Consider the following 16,860-nt stretch of genomic DNA (forward strand, 5'->3'; position numbering starts at 1 on the left):
CTTGCAAAGAACCCAAGGTGGCTTAAAAGATGCCCTTCTGCTCCAGTTTATCCTCGCAACAACAACCCTGTGAGGTAGGTTAGGCGGTGGGTACATGACTGGCCCCAAGTCTCCCAGTGAGCTCCATGGCTGAGCGGGGACTAGAACTCAGATCCCCCGAGTCCCCATCCCACATGCTAACCACCGTGCCATCTTGGCTCTCAGTTCTGTACTGAACTGCTAGGACCGGAATGTGGTCAGAGGTACCCTGTTCTTTAATTCTAAGAGTGAGTCTTGCATACCAGGCTCCGGGTAGGATCTTGGAGCTCTGCCTGTAGCAACAATTCAGATCCCGGTTTTGTTCAAATTCTTATCCTGTTGCTTTCCTTCTCTGACACCCAGATGGCGAGTGCAGTCACGCATGCAACATCAGAAGCAGTGCGCCTACACACCCCGGTTGCTGGAGGACTTGGGCTCTTGCACTCAGGTCCTGCTTGTGGAAACCCATGGGCAACCGGTCAATGCAGCAGTAGATGAGAGTGACCTTCGTCTGATCCAGCAGGGCACTTCTTATGTTAACATATAGCAGGATTGGGCATAAGCTTAGCAAGAGTTTCTGACTCCCAATACTTTAACACTACACATGCCCATGCGCATGTACACACACACACAAGGCTATTAGAATCCCTGCTCTGTAGAAATGTGTGTGCAGATCAGCCCAAGGCTGCAGCTACCTCGCCCTGGTTCTGCCACTGCCTCGGTACCTCAGTTTGGCTGTAGCTGGTTGTTCTCAGGACTCAATCAAAAAAAATGAAATAAATTCCTGCAACTTTAAGGTTTGCTCACCTCCACTCAGTCTCCAATGAGGAGGATGGCCCTTCATTTGCCATATCAGAGTAATAGTCACCTTCGCAGAGTTTGCCCACATGACCCAAATACCCTGGCAGAATTCCGTTGCACGCTATTAAACAGCTAGTCGTCCCACTCTTCCAGGTGAGCCAGGTTGGCTCCTGAACTTCCTTTAGTACGCTTGAGAACCAGGTCCAAGATTTAATAGCAATCCTAGGCATGTTTAGGCAGAAAAAGGGCCATACCACACCCAGTAATCCCCAGCCAGCACTGGGAGCTGTACGACTTTTTCAGTATGAAAATCCAGCATGCATAGGATTGCAGCTTTAATGTGCATTGTTTAGTGTTTGGGGTGTCCTTAAGACAGAAAGGCCAAGTAGCACCATTTTCATAAAGTTAATAAAGGTAATTTTAATATAGTTAATCAATAGTTAATCAATAAAATTAACTAACATGGCAGCCTACTGAAGAATATGCAGAGCGTAGAGATGGGAAAGGGCTGGCACTCCAAGGAGATGATGCCATCCCAGGCACTACCACCAAAGGTCATCTGAACAAGGAGAACTCGCCCAGGACGGCTGCAGAGTAACTGCTTGGCTTGCCAGCACCAATTTGAACATTTTCATTTCTTTTCCCCTTTCATTGCAAAGGCCCTTGCTGGTTCTCCAAATGAGAAGCCGAGCAAAGCGCCAAGAAAAAGGAAAGGTGGGTGAAGTCTGACCTCTAGCAAAAGAAAAGGAAGAAAAAGGCTAGTACACAAATGAAATTATTTCCTTTGTCGATCCAGACCCACAAAACAATCAGTCTGGCAGATGAAATGGGTCACTGAATAGGCAGTGATGATTAATTTACGGGATACTCTGTGCATTATGTACGCCATATCCGGCTCGCAAAGCTGAATTGCCAGGGGCTTTATTAATGAGTTTTGTGCAACCAAGTCACCCAGCCGGGGCCCTGACGCAGCTGCAAGCGCCTGCCAAGCGACGCCCAGCGGGTGGCCAAAGGCAGTGCAAGGCCCCTTGCTAGAAGCAGACGAGGAGGCAGCCAATTCTCTGCTACGCGGGGAGCAAATGCCAATATGAGATGTAATCTCTTAATGGCTTAGTCACAGAACCCCTTCCGTATCTCTGACAATATAGTGACCTTTGAGAAATGATTGCTTGCTGTAATGACCTCGGGATCCCACTGTTCCTTAAAATCAAAGGCGGTCCCTGGCCCCAACTCTGGAGCTGCACTCCTGGTTTCCTCTTAGAAGGGCCGATGTCACATTTACACGTTCCTTCCATGGCATGGATGGGGACACATGCCCCTTTCTGGCAGCTTCCTGTCCTTTCCTGCTGTTGGCTCCCATGGGCTAAGAGGAAGAGGTAAAAGCAATCACACCAGTTCATCCCAAGCCACCACGCTGTGGCTGGAGGACATGGGAAGGCCCAAGGGAAATGGGTCCTTTCATGAAGAGTGGCTGCACTCAGGTTGGGGAGCAACGGGCAAAAAAGGGAAAAGATCTGCAGAGGGAGTCCAAGGAAAAGGGAACTGCCCACCATCTTATTGACTGCCGATACATCAGAGTATTATCTGCTCTGGCAGGCACAAGCTCTGCTTCACATCTCTGCCACCTGATCCTTTTAACTAGAGAGGCCAGAGGCTGAACCCAAAGCCTTCTGCAGGCCAAGCATGTGCTTCACTGCTGATTTCAGACTCCACCTTCTTGGATGGGCTTCATGGCACAGCGAAAACAAGCGAAGATGCCAGGGAGGAAAGAGAAATGCCGTGTCTTACACAAGCCTCTTGCAAGTGCACAAATTTACGACGTGTGGAGTCAAGTCGGCCTGACCAGTCCAAATACAAGGTGAGCATGACCGTCTTTGCATTCTCCATCAGACCCGGCAGCTGAAGCCGTGGAGTCGTATTGATGCACCATTTCGAGTGTTCAAAACAATCACTCTTTTAATCCTCACCACTTGTAAGGCAGGCCAGTGCTCAGGTCAAAGTACTGGGTGGGGGGATGCCCACCCAGCTAGTGCAACAGATCCATCAGTGGCTTTTTTAAAGGACACAGGGGTGAAGAGGAGGCTTTGACTAAAACTGAGGAGAGCTCAAAGGACGGGGTTGGTAGATTTCATGAAAGCCTCTTTACCTTTTCCTACATAATTCAAGATCTGAGCATCCAGTTGGTAATCAAGCAATGTATTTGACTCTACATGTAACTACGGCGGCGCGCATTGCATTTGCCCAACATTGGAAGAGTGAAGAGCCACCTACCGACGAACTGATTTTAAAAAAGATCTTGGACTGTGCAGAAATGGACAGATTGACTTTGTCTCTGAAGGAGAAAGAAGATACAGACTTCTATCAAACTTGGAATTCCTTTTATTATTGGCTAGAGAAACAGGACTATGCATAGACTTAAATATGTTTACAGATTATCATAAAAAGAAAAAGTATGGGGGGCTGACCCAGTAGGTCTGATGCTTTTGATGATTGATGATTTTTTAATTTATTTTTGTTAGTTTTGTTACTTAGTAGAAAAATAACAATAAAACTTATTAAAAAAAAAAAGAACTGAGCACCCCATATTGCTGGTGGGCAAACTGACTAAGCAGTAGCTTAAGGCTCCATTGTGACCTGATCCATGCATAGTAACAACCCAGAGCATGGGCTGGATATGCATTGTGTAAGTATCATTGTTGAACTGTGACTTGCTCTTGACTCATGGGTTGTTGTTACATGTGTCGTGCCTGAAGCCCCGACAGAGACAGCACCTCACGAGGAGGCCTTGTGCTTGGGGCCCTGTATCCAAAAGCCAACCCCGCAACCGAGCTTGGGGGTGGCTGAGCAGGTAGCCGCACCTCCCCCTGACTCCCTGCCCATTGAGCAAACACCCGAGCCCTCATCAAAGCAAGGGAGCCCCGAGGGAAAAGGCACGATGAGTTCTACTCAGGAGGAGTCAGAGCAGGCTGTCCCTCCTCCCACTGACGCTGAACTTCCTGAACATGACACAGGAGACGCAGGGGGCGTGATAGACTTTTCCCTAGCAATCAATCGCAGCATTCTGAGGAGGTACGAGCAAAGGCAGGCCTTGTTACGCCAGAGGGAGGAAAGGCGTGACCAGGAGGGCTAGTCCCACGTGGGCTCCTGGAGAGACACCACTAGAGGATTAACATCTGCATTCCAAAGACCTCAACAGAAGAGCTTATCTACAGAGTTGTAAATCTTGTAGACAAGTAGCAATAAAGGACTTTAGTTGAACATGTGGGTTGTTTATATGTTGAGCAGCACCACGACAACATGTGAAACCAGCACTGTGGTTTAACCCTCGATTGTTAATGCTGAACAACTCAGAGGTTGGGTTCACACCCTGTGCTGTTTCCACCAGGCATGGATTTTTGCCCAAACGTACCCCTCTGATAATCACATGGTTCCAAAAGCAAGCAGGGAGACGGGCACATTGTTCATCCAATGGGAATAAAGTGAGCAATGACTCATCTGTTGCTGGGTAGCTGAGGCAGCAGAGAGGGAAGGCTAGAAGTGGCCACTTCTGTGGCCGATGGATTCAATGATGTTTCCATGCCAACTATGATAAAATGGCAATCCTGGGCTCAGAGGACCAGAGAAGCCACAGTGAAGCATGGAAACCTTAGAGCAGAACACGGATTCTCTCTTTGGTTTCAGAAAACTAATCCTATCACACAGGAACTCCAGAACTGAAGATTTAAGCAAACCACTGACATGGACTGAATGCATTACTAAACCATGGTTTACTGTTACATGCATAAGAAGCTTCAGGCTGACACATTCCTTCCCTCCTCTGGTGCGGCTTAGTGTTACCTCAGAACTGCCCCATTTTCTCTTAACCGCTTCCGTATCTAGAAATCATTACTTACACAAATCCAAGCACTGCAAATACAACTGATCGGTACAGTTGAAGCACAACAAGAAATCGAAGCATTTTAAAGTACCTCCCAGCTCTAGCTGAGTTGGTGGCACTCAATGGCACCATCCACTAGTGGTCAACCATGCCAAACATCACTAACTGGACTATTATTATTATTATTATTATTATTATTATTATTATAACATTTCTATGTCGCCCCTTGCCGAAGCCTCGGGGTGGCTTACAACACAATAAAATACATTGAAATACAATACATTGAAATACAATAGAACATAATAAATTACCATTAAATACAAAAATACAAAAAATACACTGAGTTTCAAACATAATAATATAAAATTAAAAATAACAGTATAAAATAAGTAAATAAATAATATAGGAGGAGAAAAGAGAAGGAAGAAGAAGTTGCCCTGGCCAGATCATGTATTTTAACAATTAAAATGATGTTTAAATAAAAAGGTCTTTACCTGGCGCTGAAAAACCAGTAACGACGGTGCCAGGCGGACCTCTTTGGGGAGTGAGTTCCATAGGTTTCTATTATGCCCCTCCCAAAGTGCTTGACAGCCCCCATTTCTGCAGTCCTGGGCAGAGAGTAAAAACAGGAGGACTCATCCACACGCTGGATGGCTACCATATATCTCTGCTGGGCCTTATTCGAACTGGCAAGGTAGAAGTAGCGTGTTTTGCTCTACTGGCCAAATGGTAAACGCTAATAATTGATCGTAACTGACTTCTTTTCAGACCCAAGCAGTGACAGTGAATCCTCTAGCTATGCATGGAGGAAGACCAAAGACAGTATCACCATTTCCCAGTAATAGTTTGATATGGAAATTCTGAGTACTGAATGTCTCATCATCATTCCATTGAAGATGACATATGCTTCATATGCAGCACTTAGAACTACAGAGTTTGGAACCTACTTTCTACAGGGTGCAAGACAGATTACCCTGTCCGGGTCAGCACGATGTTACAAGAGTGCCTACTGCATGACTGTTACCTGGATAGACAGGTAAGCCACACTGTCCTAGAAAGAAGATGATGCTTGGGCACAGTTTAAGTCCACTGTGATTTATTTCCTTTCTGCTGGTCAACTGTACAGTAATCTGATGGCTTGACACAAGCTGGACTCTGCTGAGATACCGTGGGAGTGCAAAGACGCAACAGAAACCAGCTTTTCACCTTGACAGAAGAAAGTATGGAGAGATGCAAAAATTGATTTTAACCAACCACTGGGGTTGGAAAACTTTCAGTTTATGCCCAGCATATAAATCATGGTTTGCAAATCCACTTTGAGCCATAATTTTTCATTTCTGGTTTACAGCCCATACTAATTTAGAATAGCTATTCAGATAAAACTGAGGTACAACATCATCTGAATTAGCCATGCAGCTCAGCTGCTTTTTGAAAATTGGATCTTGGATTCACTGGCACTTCTCTGTAAGTGCTTAAATCATTGCTTATCTTCAACATCTAATTTTTATGCTCATTCCCTGCAAACAGGTACTGTCCAGAACCAAACAAACATGAAGCCAAGCAGACGGAAGCATTCTAAAAAAACTGGCATCTGAATTATGCTAGCTTTCTGCCTAATCAGATTATGTAGCATTTACTTTCCAGGGAAAGCTGCATTTTGAATCACAAATGTTAAAAGCTGCATATTAACCTCAGGCCTTGGATGACACGGCTACCGCTGAGACAGTAGCAAAGGTTACAGTATTAATTCACCAAAAACACACATGCATGCACACACAGAGTACAGCACTCCAAAGATTAATTTTAGAAGCGGAGTCAGATGTACTTGAGTGGTCGCTTCTTTTTCCAAATGAAACCAAAGCCATATGCATGGCATTTCTGCTCAAGCACTCAAGTACCCATTCAAACAAGATCAACAACTGTGAGGCGGCCACCTTTCCCTAGAGGTGCTTGAGATCCTACATGCAGTGACCAAACAGACAGCAAGGAACATGGGAGTCTCACTTATTTCCAGATCTGCAGTTTGGTTATGGTACACAAAGGGAAGAGTTTTGTCTCTCCTTTGTAGAGGATACCTGGGTTTTGCTTTGGAGGGCTAAGCAAGCTAGAAGCAAGCTTTAATGCTGTATTTCTCCAAAATAAGACCCGGTCTTATATTAATTTTTGCTCCAAAAGATGCACTAGGGCTTATTTTCAGGTGATGTCTTATTTTTTCATGCACAATAATCTACATTTATTCATGTACACAAATCTACATTTATTCAAATACAGTCATGTCATCTTCTTCTAGAACATCGTCATGACTCTCCAAACCCCAAATTGTGTTGCAACGAACGTACTAAAAGCGTCCATCTGGTTGACAACCTTAACTGGGGCTTCTTTTGGGGGTAGGGCTTATATTACGAGCATCCTGAAAAATCATGCTAGGGCTTATTTTCCGGTTCAGTCTTATTTTCGGTAAAACAGGGTAGCCTCTTTTGAAGCTTAAAAGTGGAGGATACAGTTTGCAACCAAATAAACTCTTCCCCTGTGCCAGTCAGGGTAAAACAAGACTTCCAAAAAGAGATACAGTCTGCTGAAAAGCAAACTTCTTGCAAGCCAGCGCTCAAGAGAGTTATGCTCGTCTTGACTGGGTCAAATGTTAGAGGATATGTTCTTCTTTGCATGTGGATTTATTCTGACAGGAATTTATGGCAGGCATTGAAAAGGGATTCCCTACCGCTCAGCTACAGGCCTTTTATAAGGCTTTTTGCCAAGTTTGGGATTATTTTATTCCCCCACTGTATTCTGTTCCTCACGGCAAAATTTGAACCCTGCTGCATCTCTTTGCTCATGCAAGTCACACTTAGAAGAGCACTGATTAGGTAGCTCCTTCACATTAGATGCTGTCAGGACCAAAGGAATCGTATTCAGAATATCCCCGTATCATTATTATTTAATGCGCAGTTCATTGATGCTTTCATTGTATTTTATTTTGCTCTCTGGAAGAGCAAAAGAAGGTTGCATGAGTATTTTGCTCCTGGCTAACTGCTATAAAGGGTAGCAAATTTGGTTTCTATTGACTTGACTCAAAATGCCATTTTTTGTCTTAAAGTAAATGGGAATACAAAAAGCCTACCTGATCCAAAGGTAAACTCTTGTTCCACCTAGCTCAGTCCTGTTTGCACTGCCCAGCCAACAGGAATGTAGGCGGGAAACTTTTGCTAGTACTACTCAAATTAGACCTGCTGGGACCGTCTGCAGAAACTCTGCCATTGCTCTAAATTACTTTCTAACCAGATTGAGATAGAAAATACCAATACCTGTGACTGAATCATTTAAGTCAAGCCTCTAGCATTTGTACACAAATTAGCACCAGTCAAAAATCAGTTTAATCAGCAAAACAGTTTACTCAATCTGAGTTTACTTCTCAGTATCCCATAATGAGATGGATCTCACACACAGCAAAAATACACCCCATCTTATGCTGCCGGAGGGTCCCGGGACTTTCGGACATGAATAAAGAAAAGTGGGCTGAAGGTCTTCCAGTCATATACACCTTCCTCAAATAGAGAAACCTCTATCGCTGAATTACTTGCAGGATACCACCTTATTCCAAGCACAGTATAAGCAAAACACTTTCTGTCCATTGCTAGAGGAAGTGTGAACTGGAGAGACATACAACAGCTTCGGTTGGTCGAGTCCTGAAGACAGGAAATCCCGTACAGGGATATGCCAGTATTTTAAATTGATTATAAAATACGTCATTCCTTACAGTAGCCTTCTCCAATGTGGTGCCCTCCTGATCTTTTGGACTACAACTCCCAGCTTCCCTAACTATTGCCCATGAAGGTCGGGGCTGATAGGAGAAGCAGCCCAACATACCCAATATTAGAAGGGGTCCAACCTTAGTTTTTAAGGGCTGCTAAACTGCAAGGTACAGCATGATGGAAAGACAAGCATCTGCTATCCATGATGGATTCAGTTGATAAAACATGCGGACTTTCAGTTTGGGGCAACCTTTCAACCCAGACTATAACTCCCTTTTTTGTGAACAATTCTCTAAAACCCAATTTCCATTCATTACACTATAGTTTGAGCAAAAACAGTGCAAATAAGACAGTCACATCGGAGATCAATACTGAGGTGGGGACAAAAACAAACCAAAGAGTTCTGGGATTATAAACTTTGCTGGTTTTAGATTTCCTGATGTTCTTAAACTATATTTCCATTTTGTTATATAAGCAGATACATAGCTCCCCTTTTGAAAATCAGTATTAGACAATCACTTAATACTTATTTTTGAAAATCAGTATCAAACTACCACAACAGATATTGCAAACCCTCTGCCGCTTCACACTATCTATAAAGCGATATTCCCAAGTCTGAATCTTAAGCGCTTGGATGGTCATGCCACGTTTGAGCAGGTCTGTCTTTGCTGAAATCTGCATGTAGAATTCCAGACATAACCGTTATCTCAGTAGATTTTTTAGCACTTCTTAAATCGGCACTGGCTGAAACCAGTCTTAGAGCAAATCAGCCTTATGCAAGCTTCGGGCACACCAGCAACCCATCCCCACTTAATCTTCTGAACTGCAACAGCCCCTGTTAGTCTATTCCTGGAACTCTTAAGAAACAAGACAGTTGTGTTAAAATCTTCTAGACTGCATGCTAGGAACAAAGCTGGCAGAGCGACTTTAATGTACATTCTCCTTACAGCCCAAACCACTGCAAGTCTAGAGGAGTACAAAACTGAATCAGGAGGAGACAGTACGGAATTTTGCCATTCCAATCTAGGCTCCATCTTAAAATCGGAAGCATCTCTTCAAGCAATTCCAAAGTGCCTGAAGACTTCCAATCCAATCAGCTCTGGAAACAAGCAAATTTCACACCTCCTCGCAGACATTTCTGAACCTTTTGCCTCGCCTAATACTAGATTCACACCTTTTCAGTAGTTTTACTCCCCTACAGAGCCATCATAATTAGCTCCCACTGGCACCAAAGCCCCTTCCGAGAAACATCATAATTGCTCATTACTCACTGAGCGGCTTAAGAATGCTACTGCTCGTCTCGTCGGCATTTTCGATGTCAGATTTGTCCGAGTTTTCAGAAATTTTCTCCCTTTCTCTCTTTTCCTTGGGCCTTCTTCTGTGACGTCTCCTTCTCCGGTAACTCTTAGGCACATGAACCCCAATGTAGACTGTATGATGACCTAGGGAACAAAAAAATATTGCAGGGTTTTAAGCAACTGGCAGATTACATCAAGTGGTGTTAACAGATCTCTGCTGGGCAACTGATGCAAAGCAGTATAGATTTCTGATCATTCTTGGGGAACCGGCAGATGTCAACACATCTGGAACTAGAGAACTCCCAGCATGGTGTTGCAATTCAAAATGGCAACATAAAGTCTTCCCACTCCCTGCATAACCTTTAGGCAGAATTGCCTTTATGTTTAATTTCCTCTCCCTACAAAGGAATGACATGGAATGTGCAGGCAGTGGGGGAACGAAGCAACCTGTGATGACAGTGATAAACTAAAACAATACAGAAAAAGGAGAGAGAAGTTAAAACAAGGCTTCCATTCTAGCAGCAGCATCCTCTCCAGCACAATTTATTTACTTACTTATATACATACATACATACATACATACATACATACATAGATATATTTATAGGCCGCCTATCATTGCTGAGTGGAACAATATCCAGTTCCACTCTGTTTACAAAACAAAAATATATTTAATTAGAGTCTGGTGCAGAAAAGACAACCAGACCTTGAAAAAGACCCCTCTGCTTTCTTGTCATTGCCAACTAGAATACTTTAGAGCTTGTCAGTCTTCATTTGAGAGCCCTTTGCCATGAGCCTTCGCACCCAGAAAACACAACACAACAGCCGAAAGTGCCTGTTTAGGGGCAGTCCCCACCTGGGATGAGCTGGACACCTGCATAAGAATGCAGCTCAGTCGGAGGTCTTCTGATGCCCTCCACCATGCGCAAAACTCCTGCACATGCTCAGTGGAACAAGATGCCATAGGCACATGCTTTCTGTAGCCATTATGCATTCCAGTGACTGAGCAAATGAATTATCTGCCATTTTTCGCCTTCAGCTCTTTCTAAAACCATGGCGGCTAGAATCTTTGTCCCTCAAGAAATAACACAGAACTCACTGGGAATTGAAAGAACAGAATGCAGAAGAGTGCCAGTTTTAAAACTAAATATACCTTCCGAACAATGCAGGTTAAACAGATGGGGGGAACCAGGGATAGTGCTTTGAATGTCCCATGCCAAAACTTGTTAAGAAATTAGTCAGATTTTGTTTCATAATCTAATAGTCTATCATGCTTTTTTAGAAGTGATTCTGCTCCTCTTAATTTCACACAGAGCACAAACATGGAACACCTTTGATGTGGTCAAATAAACTTCACTTTACCCACTCAGTTCTCAAGGATTTAGGGTGGAGAACAGCAGATAAATATGCATCTATCGGTACCATCAGAAATATGTTTATTTGCAGGTGTGGGTCCTAGAAATTAAGAACATGTTTATTATCTTTCTGTGCCATCAGTTGCTTTCCATAAAACTAAAATTTGCCCTTGTACTATGCTCAACAAATATTTATCAGACTAGAAAAGAAGAGCAATTGTTTATAACTGCGATAGGAGGACCACAGAAAAGATGGTGCTCCACAAATGAGAGTATTGTTTCAGGATGTCTCATCTAGAGCGGTACGTCCTGCTTCCCTCTTGACTTCCTCCCTTTCAGGAAGAGCTGGCAGAACTTAGGAGGAAGGGAACACTCCGATCTCGGAGCATTCCCAACAGCAGAGGATTGATATGAAAACCAAGTAAAGCACATTTCATATGCCAGTAAGACTATTTAACCACCAACAGAAAGAACAGGATTGCACAAGGCAGTGTGGAATAAGTCTTTACTACCCTCTTCAGAGTCTGGAAAGCCAGTATGGCGCAGTGGTTCAGAGTCCAAGACTGGGACTCAGGCAACTGAAGTTCTAGTCTTGCTCGCCATGGACCCAACTTTGGGCCAGTCCCAGACTCTCAGCCCAACCTGAGAGCAGGAAGAAGAGAATGGTGTAAACTGCTTTGAGTTCAAAGCAGGATATAAATCTAATAATAAATAAGTTTATAAATAAGGCTTTGGGTGTTCCAGGAGAGAAATCCCTTGTCTTTACTTGCCTAAGGGCCACCTACTGAGTAATGCCTTGAGAAATGTGGCCTGGGGGGCTGCCATGTGTGACGGGGCCTTTTCAGCGTTGGCATCCAGCTGTGGAACTCCTTTGTAATGGAGGGCAGCCACTTCTAGCACTACTGTCATTTAGGCACCAGTTGAAGACATTTTTATTAATGCCAGCACTGGGGGCTCTTTTTGTTCCTGTGGTATTTGTGCTGATGGTTTTATTGCATCTTATTATGTATCCATGATTTTTAGAATTCTGCTGATAATGCGGTTTAGGCTCCATTCTTTTCATGTAAGCTGTCAGTCCTCCTCGGCTCCTTGTGAGGAAGGGCAGGATAGAAATCAACTTAACAACAACATCATCTATTTGGGAAACCACGCAACCAAACCGTCTGGTCCTCACCACACCCAGCAAGACCTCCTGAAGGTGAATGAACTCATCTGCGTATGGCCACGAGAAGAGCTACTTCTGGTCTTGTTCTCATGGGAAAGCTCAGTGCGGCTAGCACATGTGAGAAGGGCTCAAACATAAAGGCATATTGAGAAACCAAGTCAAGAGTTTCCTGCTGAGGCAGCCTTAGGGAGGAAAGTCCAAGAGTTTATCTTGACATTGTGAACAGGTGCCAGCTGCTTCCTCATAGCATGTCTCCAGTGGAGTGGGAGAGGAAGGAGGAAGCAGAAACCCTTCTCTTAGTCAAGCCTGAAGCACGAAAAGCAACACTGTCATTTCCCTGCCCGGCCCCCCTTTGCAGAATGAGGGGAGAACCAGAAAATAAGGCAGATGGTTTCTGTCTGTGCAGAACAACTTTCATTTTTATTACCAAAATCTTTACTGTGCACATGTGATCAAAAGATTAAAGTTCTGTTGGCAGCATATTAAAGTATTAGGCCTACTGGCTTGCCGGGATGTGTCTCTATGATCAAGCTGACCAAAGCATTGCAGCAGGGCAACAGAAGTGGAGGCGGCTGCCACAGCCAGTTGCCCCCAGTGTCCCTTGCAGATTTAATCCAGGTTACCTTGCTTCACGAGCAGGCATGGCTACTGTCCTGAGAGCTCACCTTTTGCGCATGAGCGCAGGTTGCCTCGAAATGTGCCATTTGCTATTGATTTTTAGTGGCCATTGATCTACACGTGACTTTTCAAAGCAGCTTAAAGGGGAGTGGAGAAAGAAGTATCTGCTCCAAACAGCTTGCAGTCAAAATGTGAACCATAATGCTGAAAAGAGAAAGGACTGAATCAGGGAAAGAAAGAAAGAAAGAAAGAAAGAAAGAAAGAAAGAAAGGAAGGAAGGAAGGAAGGAAGGAAGGAAGGAAGGAAGGAAGGAAGGAAGGAAGGAAGGAAGGAAGGAAGGAAGGAAGGACGGACGGACGGACGAGGGAGGGAGGGAGGGAGGGAGGGAGGGAGGGAGGATGGAAGGAAGAGGGAGGGAGACAGACAGACAGACAGACAGACAGACAGACAGACAGACATCAGGCAGAAAGGTTGCAGGAGATGGGTTTGTGCACATGGAGTTACATGGAGGGTTAAGGCTTCTCTATATGAAGCATGTGACCTGGAGCTTTATGGAGGCTGTTTCCTTTGTTTTCTTTGTGGGCGGATTAAAGCATCCTTGACACAAGAGGTTCATTTCCTGGATGGTTTTCATTTCTGACTTTCCGTATGTTCCTACAAGTTTCATTTAAAAAGGAGAAGTGGCACTGGGGTATAGGACAGAATTACAAAAATACGCTAGGCGTCCACAGTGAATACTGGAGAATACTGAACTTTTCTAGCTCTAAAAAAGCCACAAAAATGGTTGGATACTTGAGAGAGGGCTGGGAGGATACAGGCCCCATCAAAACTTCCATGAGCAAGGAAAGACCACATGAGCACAACAGATGCCTCTTGCAGAGAAATCCACTGTTTGGCAGGGGGTGCGGGCTAAGCTTAGCCAAAGCTTTCAAAGGAAAGGCAGGTATCGAGGCGGGTCTGTAAGGGAAAAGAACAGCAGATGGACACTGGAAGCATAAAGATTCCTTTCAAGTGTTGTTATTCCTCCAGTTGGATAGACCTCTGGAGGAAAGGATCCTCTTCTCCACCACCCCACAGGCCCCAAATCCTCTCAGGGCACTGAAGGTCCCTCCAGAGCAACTTCAGGAACACAGATGGGCTGGAAAGGTCCCACTGCACAGATGGACTTCCGCTCCATCGAGGCAGGATCCAAGTCAAAGGTAGCAGGATAAAACGGCTCTGCCAGAAGCAGTCCGGAGAAAATGGTACAACAGCATTAAAAAAGGAAACTCAGGGATTCCATCGCCCTTCCTGGGGGAGCAGCGATCAGGGAGGGGGCACTACGCACCCCACCCTGGCATCACCATGCTCGCTACAACATCTGAAAACCTCAAAGGGGGTTAATCAATATCCTGAGAGCTGGAGAGATCCAAGGGCAGCAGGTGACTGCCTAGGAACTGGGGCAGAAAGAATGGCTGGCGACAGGCACAGGGATTGGATTATGTCAACCCCAAACCACAGTCAGAAACATCACAGCAGAACCGGACGAACTGCAAGAAGCTGCCAGGGTGGGACTGCAGAGCCCTCAAGCGAAAAAAGATGAGGTGAGAACTGCCCAAATGACATTTAATACGATTTGCTTGTTGATAGAGGTGGCAATATCCAGTAAGCTCTTATTGACAAGATGCTCCAGATCCTTATATCAGCTTGAGCAGCAGGGCGGGGTGAAAGAAGGAGTCGAGCAGATATATAGGGTAAATTACAGCTGAAATTACACCTGCAGCTATTCAAATAGGGGGTGGCTTGTTTCAGCTTTGTCTCAGCAGCTAAGAGCAGAATTAGATGCAGTGGTGTTTCCTTTTCCAAGCTCTGTGAGAAGAACGGAGCTGCCCGAAAGAGCTCACACTGCAAATGTTAGTACTGAAGGTGAAAAGCCAGTGGGCCACAGTGGTTAAGAGCGTTGGTCTGGGTCTCAGGCGATCTGGGTTCTAGTCCCCGCTTGGCCACGGAGCCAACTGGGTGACTTTGGGCCTGGAGATCTCCCTTAACCCTGGAGATTAAAAACAGAAGACTGCTAGACGGGCACTCACGGGCCCATCTCAACCAGCACTGTTGACATGGGTGAGGAGCAGCTGTCCAGGATTTCAGGCAGGGCCCTTTCCAAGCCCGGAATTTTCTACAGGCTTCCTCTGGGCTCAGCCTCCAAGCAACAGCCCCTGTCGTATCAGGAGATTACCTGGCCACCTCCACAGTCTGGAGGAAGGCCTGGGGTTTGTTCTGGCGCTGGGCTTGCTGGAGCACCTGCTATGCCAACAATTTTTATTAAAAATAAGGCTGAAATTCCTAGAATTCTGAGCAAAGCTAGACAAGAAGAACAGCCATCATGCACCCTCGCGTTTCTTGTTCTCTGTATCCCTATAAACAAAGCTAAGTGAGGATTCAGCACCTGTTTCTGCATTTTAATTAAGCCTTTTGTGGAGGGTACAAGGATAGCGAAAAGGTGGGCATGTCGTGAGCGGAGCCGGCTGGTGCCGGAGGTCAGACTAGATGGCCCGGGAGACCCCTTCTGACTCGCTCTGTTTCTATGTTTCTAAGATGAAAGGAAAACCCAGCCTATCACGCATGCCACGGCACAATGCCATAACAGCTTCCAAAGGCCTGATTAGCCATTAAGTATCTTCCAAAGGTCATTTATATAAATGACCTATGAAGTCTTCAAAAAGATTCACGTGGAGCAGCACTGCGGGAAGTCTTGGCTGCAGGAGGGCCTGTGCTATGGGCCGAGGAACAGTCTTCCCGGAAAATCCCCTTTCCCACCCTTGATTTCCTAAAGAGACCCAGAACCAGTTCCCATGTTACACCCCTTCTGCACTGAGTTGTGACCTCCACACTCAAGGCTGCTCACAAGACAAAGCAGCCAGTGAGACCTGGGAGCAGTCCAGATAAAGGCCACATCTCCCAAACACATACACACCTAAGCGTGATTCCTCACTCCCTTAGAATGCAAAGCGGAATCTCACGAAACCTGGCCAGAGCAGGGAAAGGACACGGGTCATTTGGCTGCTTAAATATGTCCAGTGAGCTGCCTATTATTTTGCCATGATATAGCAGTCAAAGATGTCCCTGTAGGGGATCTTCGTGGTGCATCAGCACCCCCTAAACAGCATCCAACAGGTATTACACAAGCCTCCCCAACCTCATGCCTTCAGGATGCATTGGACCACAATTTGCCATACCAGCTGGACAGTCCCCAATGGCCATGTGGGTTGCAGACTATGGGAACGGCTGTCCAACCAAACTGGGGAATGCTTTTTGCAGTGTTATAGTGTGAAGGTGCACTGGATCCCATGTTCTAGGTCTTTCTGGGTTCCTTATACAGTTGAAAGCCTCCCGCCCCTTGAGATCAGCAACGGATGCCCTTCTCCGGGAACCCTCTGTGAATGATATTAGGAGACAGAGTACCCGGAGGAGGGCTTTCTCCGCGGTGGCGCCTAAGTTATGGAACGCGCTCCCCAGAGAGGTCCGCCTGGCGCCGTCGTTATTTGTTTTTCAGCGCCAGGCTAAGACCTTTTTATTTAAAACTTATTTTAATTGCTAAATTATTGTATTTATTAGGATTTTAAATTAGCCGAGAATGCACCAGGGGTTTTAAATGTTTTTTTCCTTTTAAATTTTTATATTGTTATTGTTTATGTTTGTTTGTTTTTGTTTTTGTTTTTTTTTTGTATTTTTTGTGAGCTGCCCTGAGGCTTTGTTGCGATGGGGGCGGCATAGAAATGTTTTAAATAAATAAATAAATAAATAAATGGTCTGTGATTTTTACAAGCTGTATTAAAGCATGGAATCCTCTAACAGCAGCGGCAGTATTGAGGGCTTCCTGGCTTCAAAGAGTCAATGTCTCTTGCGCTCTCTCTCTCTCACACACACACACACATGTGTGCACACTCACGTGTGCACACTCACATTCACACACCCCTTTACTGTGCTCAGGTGCTCCAGA

General features: G+C 45.1%; 1 protein-coding gene across 5 annotated transcripts in view; it reads right to left on the reverse strand.

Moving 5' to 3' along the window:
• The window catches only part of SLC4A4 (solute carrier family 4 member 4), a 199,896-nt gene that overhangs the window by 140,868 nt on the left and 42,168 nt on the right, over positions 1–16,860 (reverse strand). For all 5 annotated transcript variants that reach the window (XM_044428216.1, XM_044428220.1, XM_044428217.1 and 2 more), the window contains exon 3: positions 9,717–9,887. In XM_044428216.1, coding sequence (XP_044284151.1) covers positions 9,717–9,887 — 171 coding nt within the window. The remainder of the gene's footprint in view (positions 1–9,716; positions 9,888–16,860) is intronic.

Source organism: Varanus komodoensis, unplaced genomic scaffold (genome assembly GCF_004798865.1).
Source record: "Varanus komodoensis strain SLA01 unplaced genomic scaffold, ASM479886v1 scaffold2, whole genome shotgun sequence".
NCBI classification, from domain to species: domain Eukaryota; kingdom Metazoa; phylum Chordata; class Lepidosauria; order Squamata; family Varanidae; genus Varanus; species Varanus komodoensis.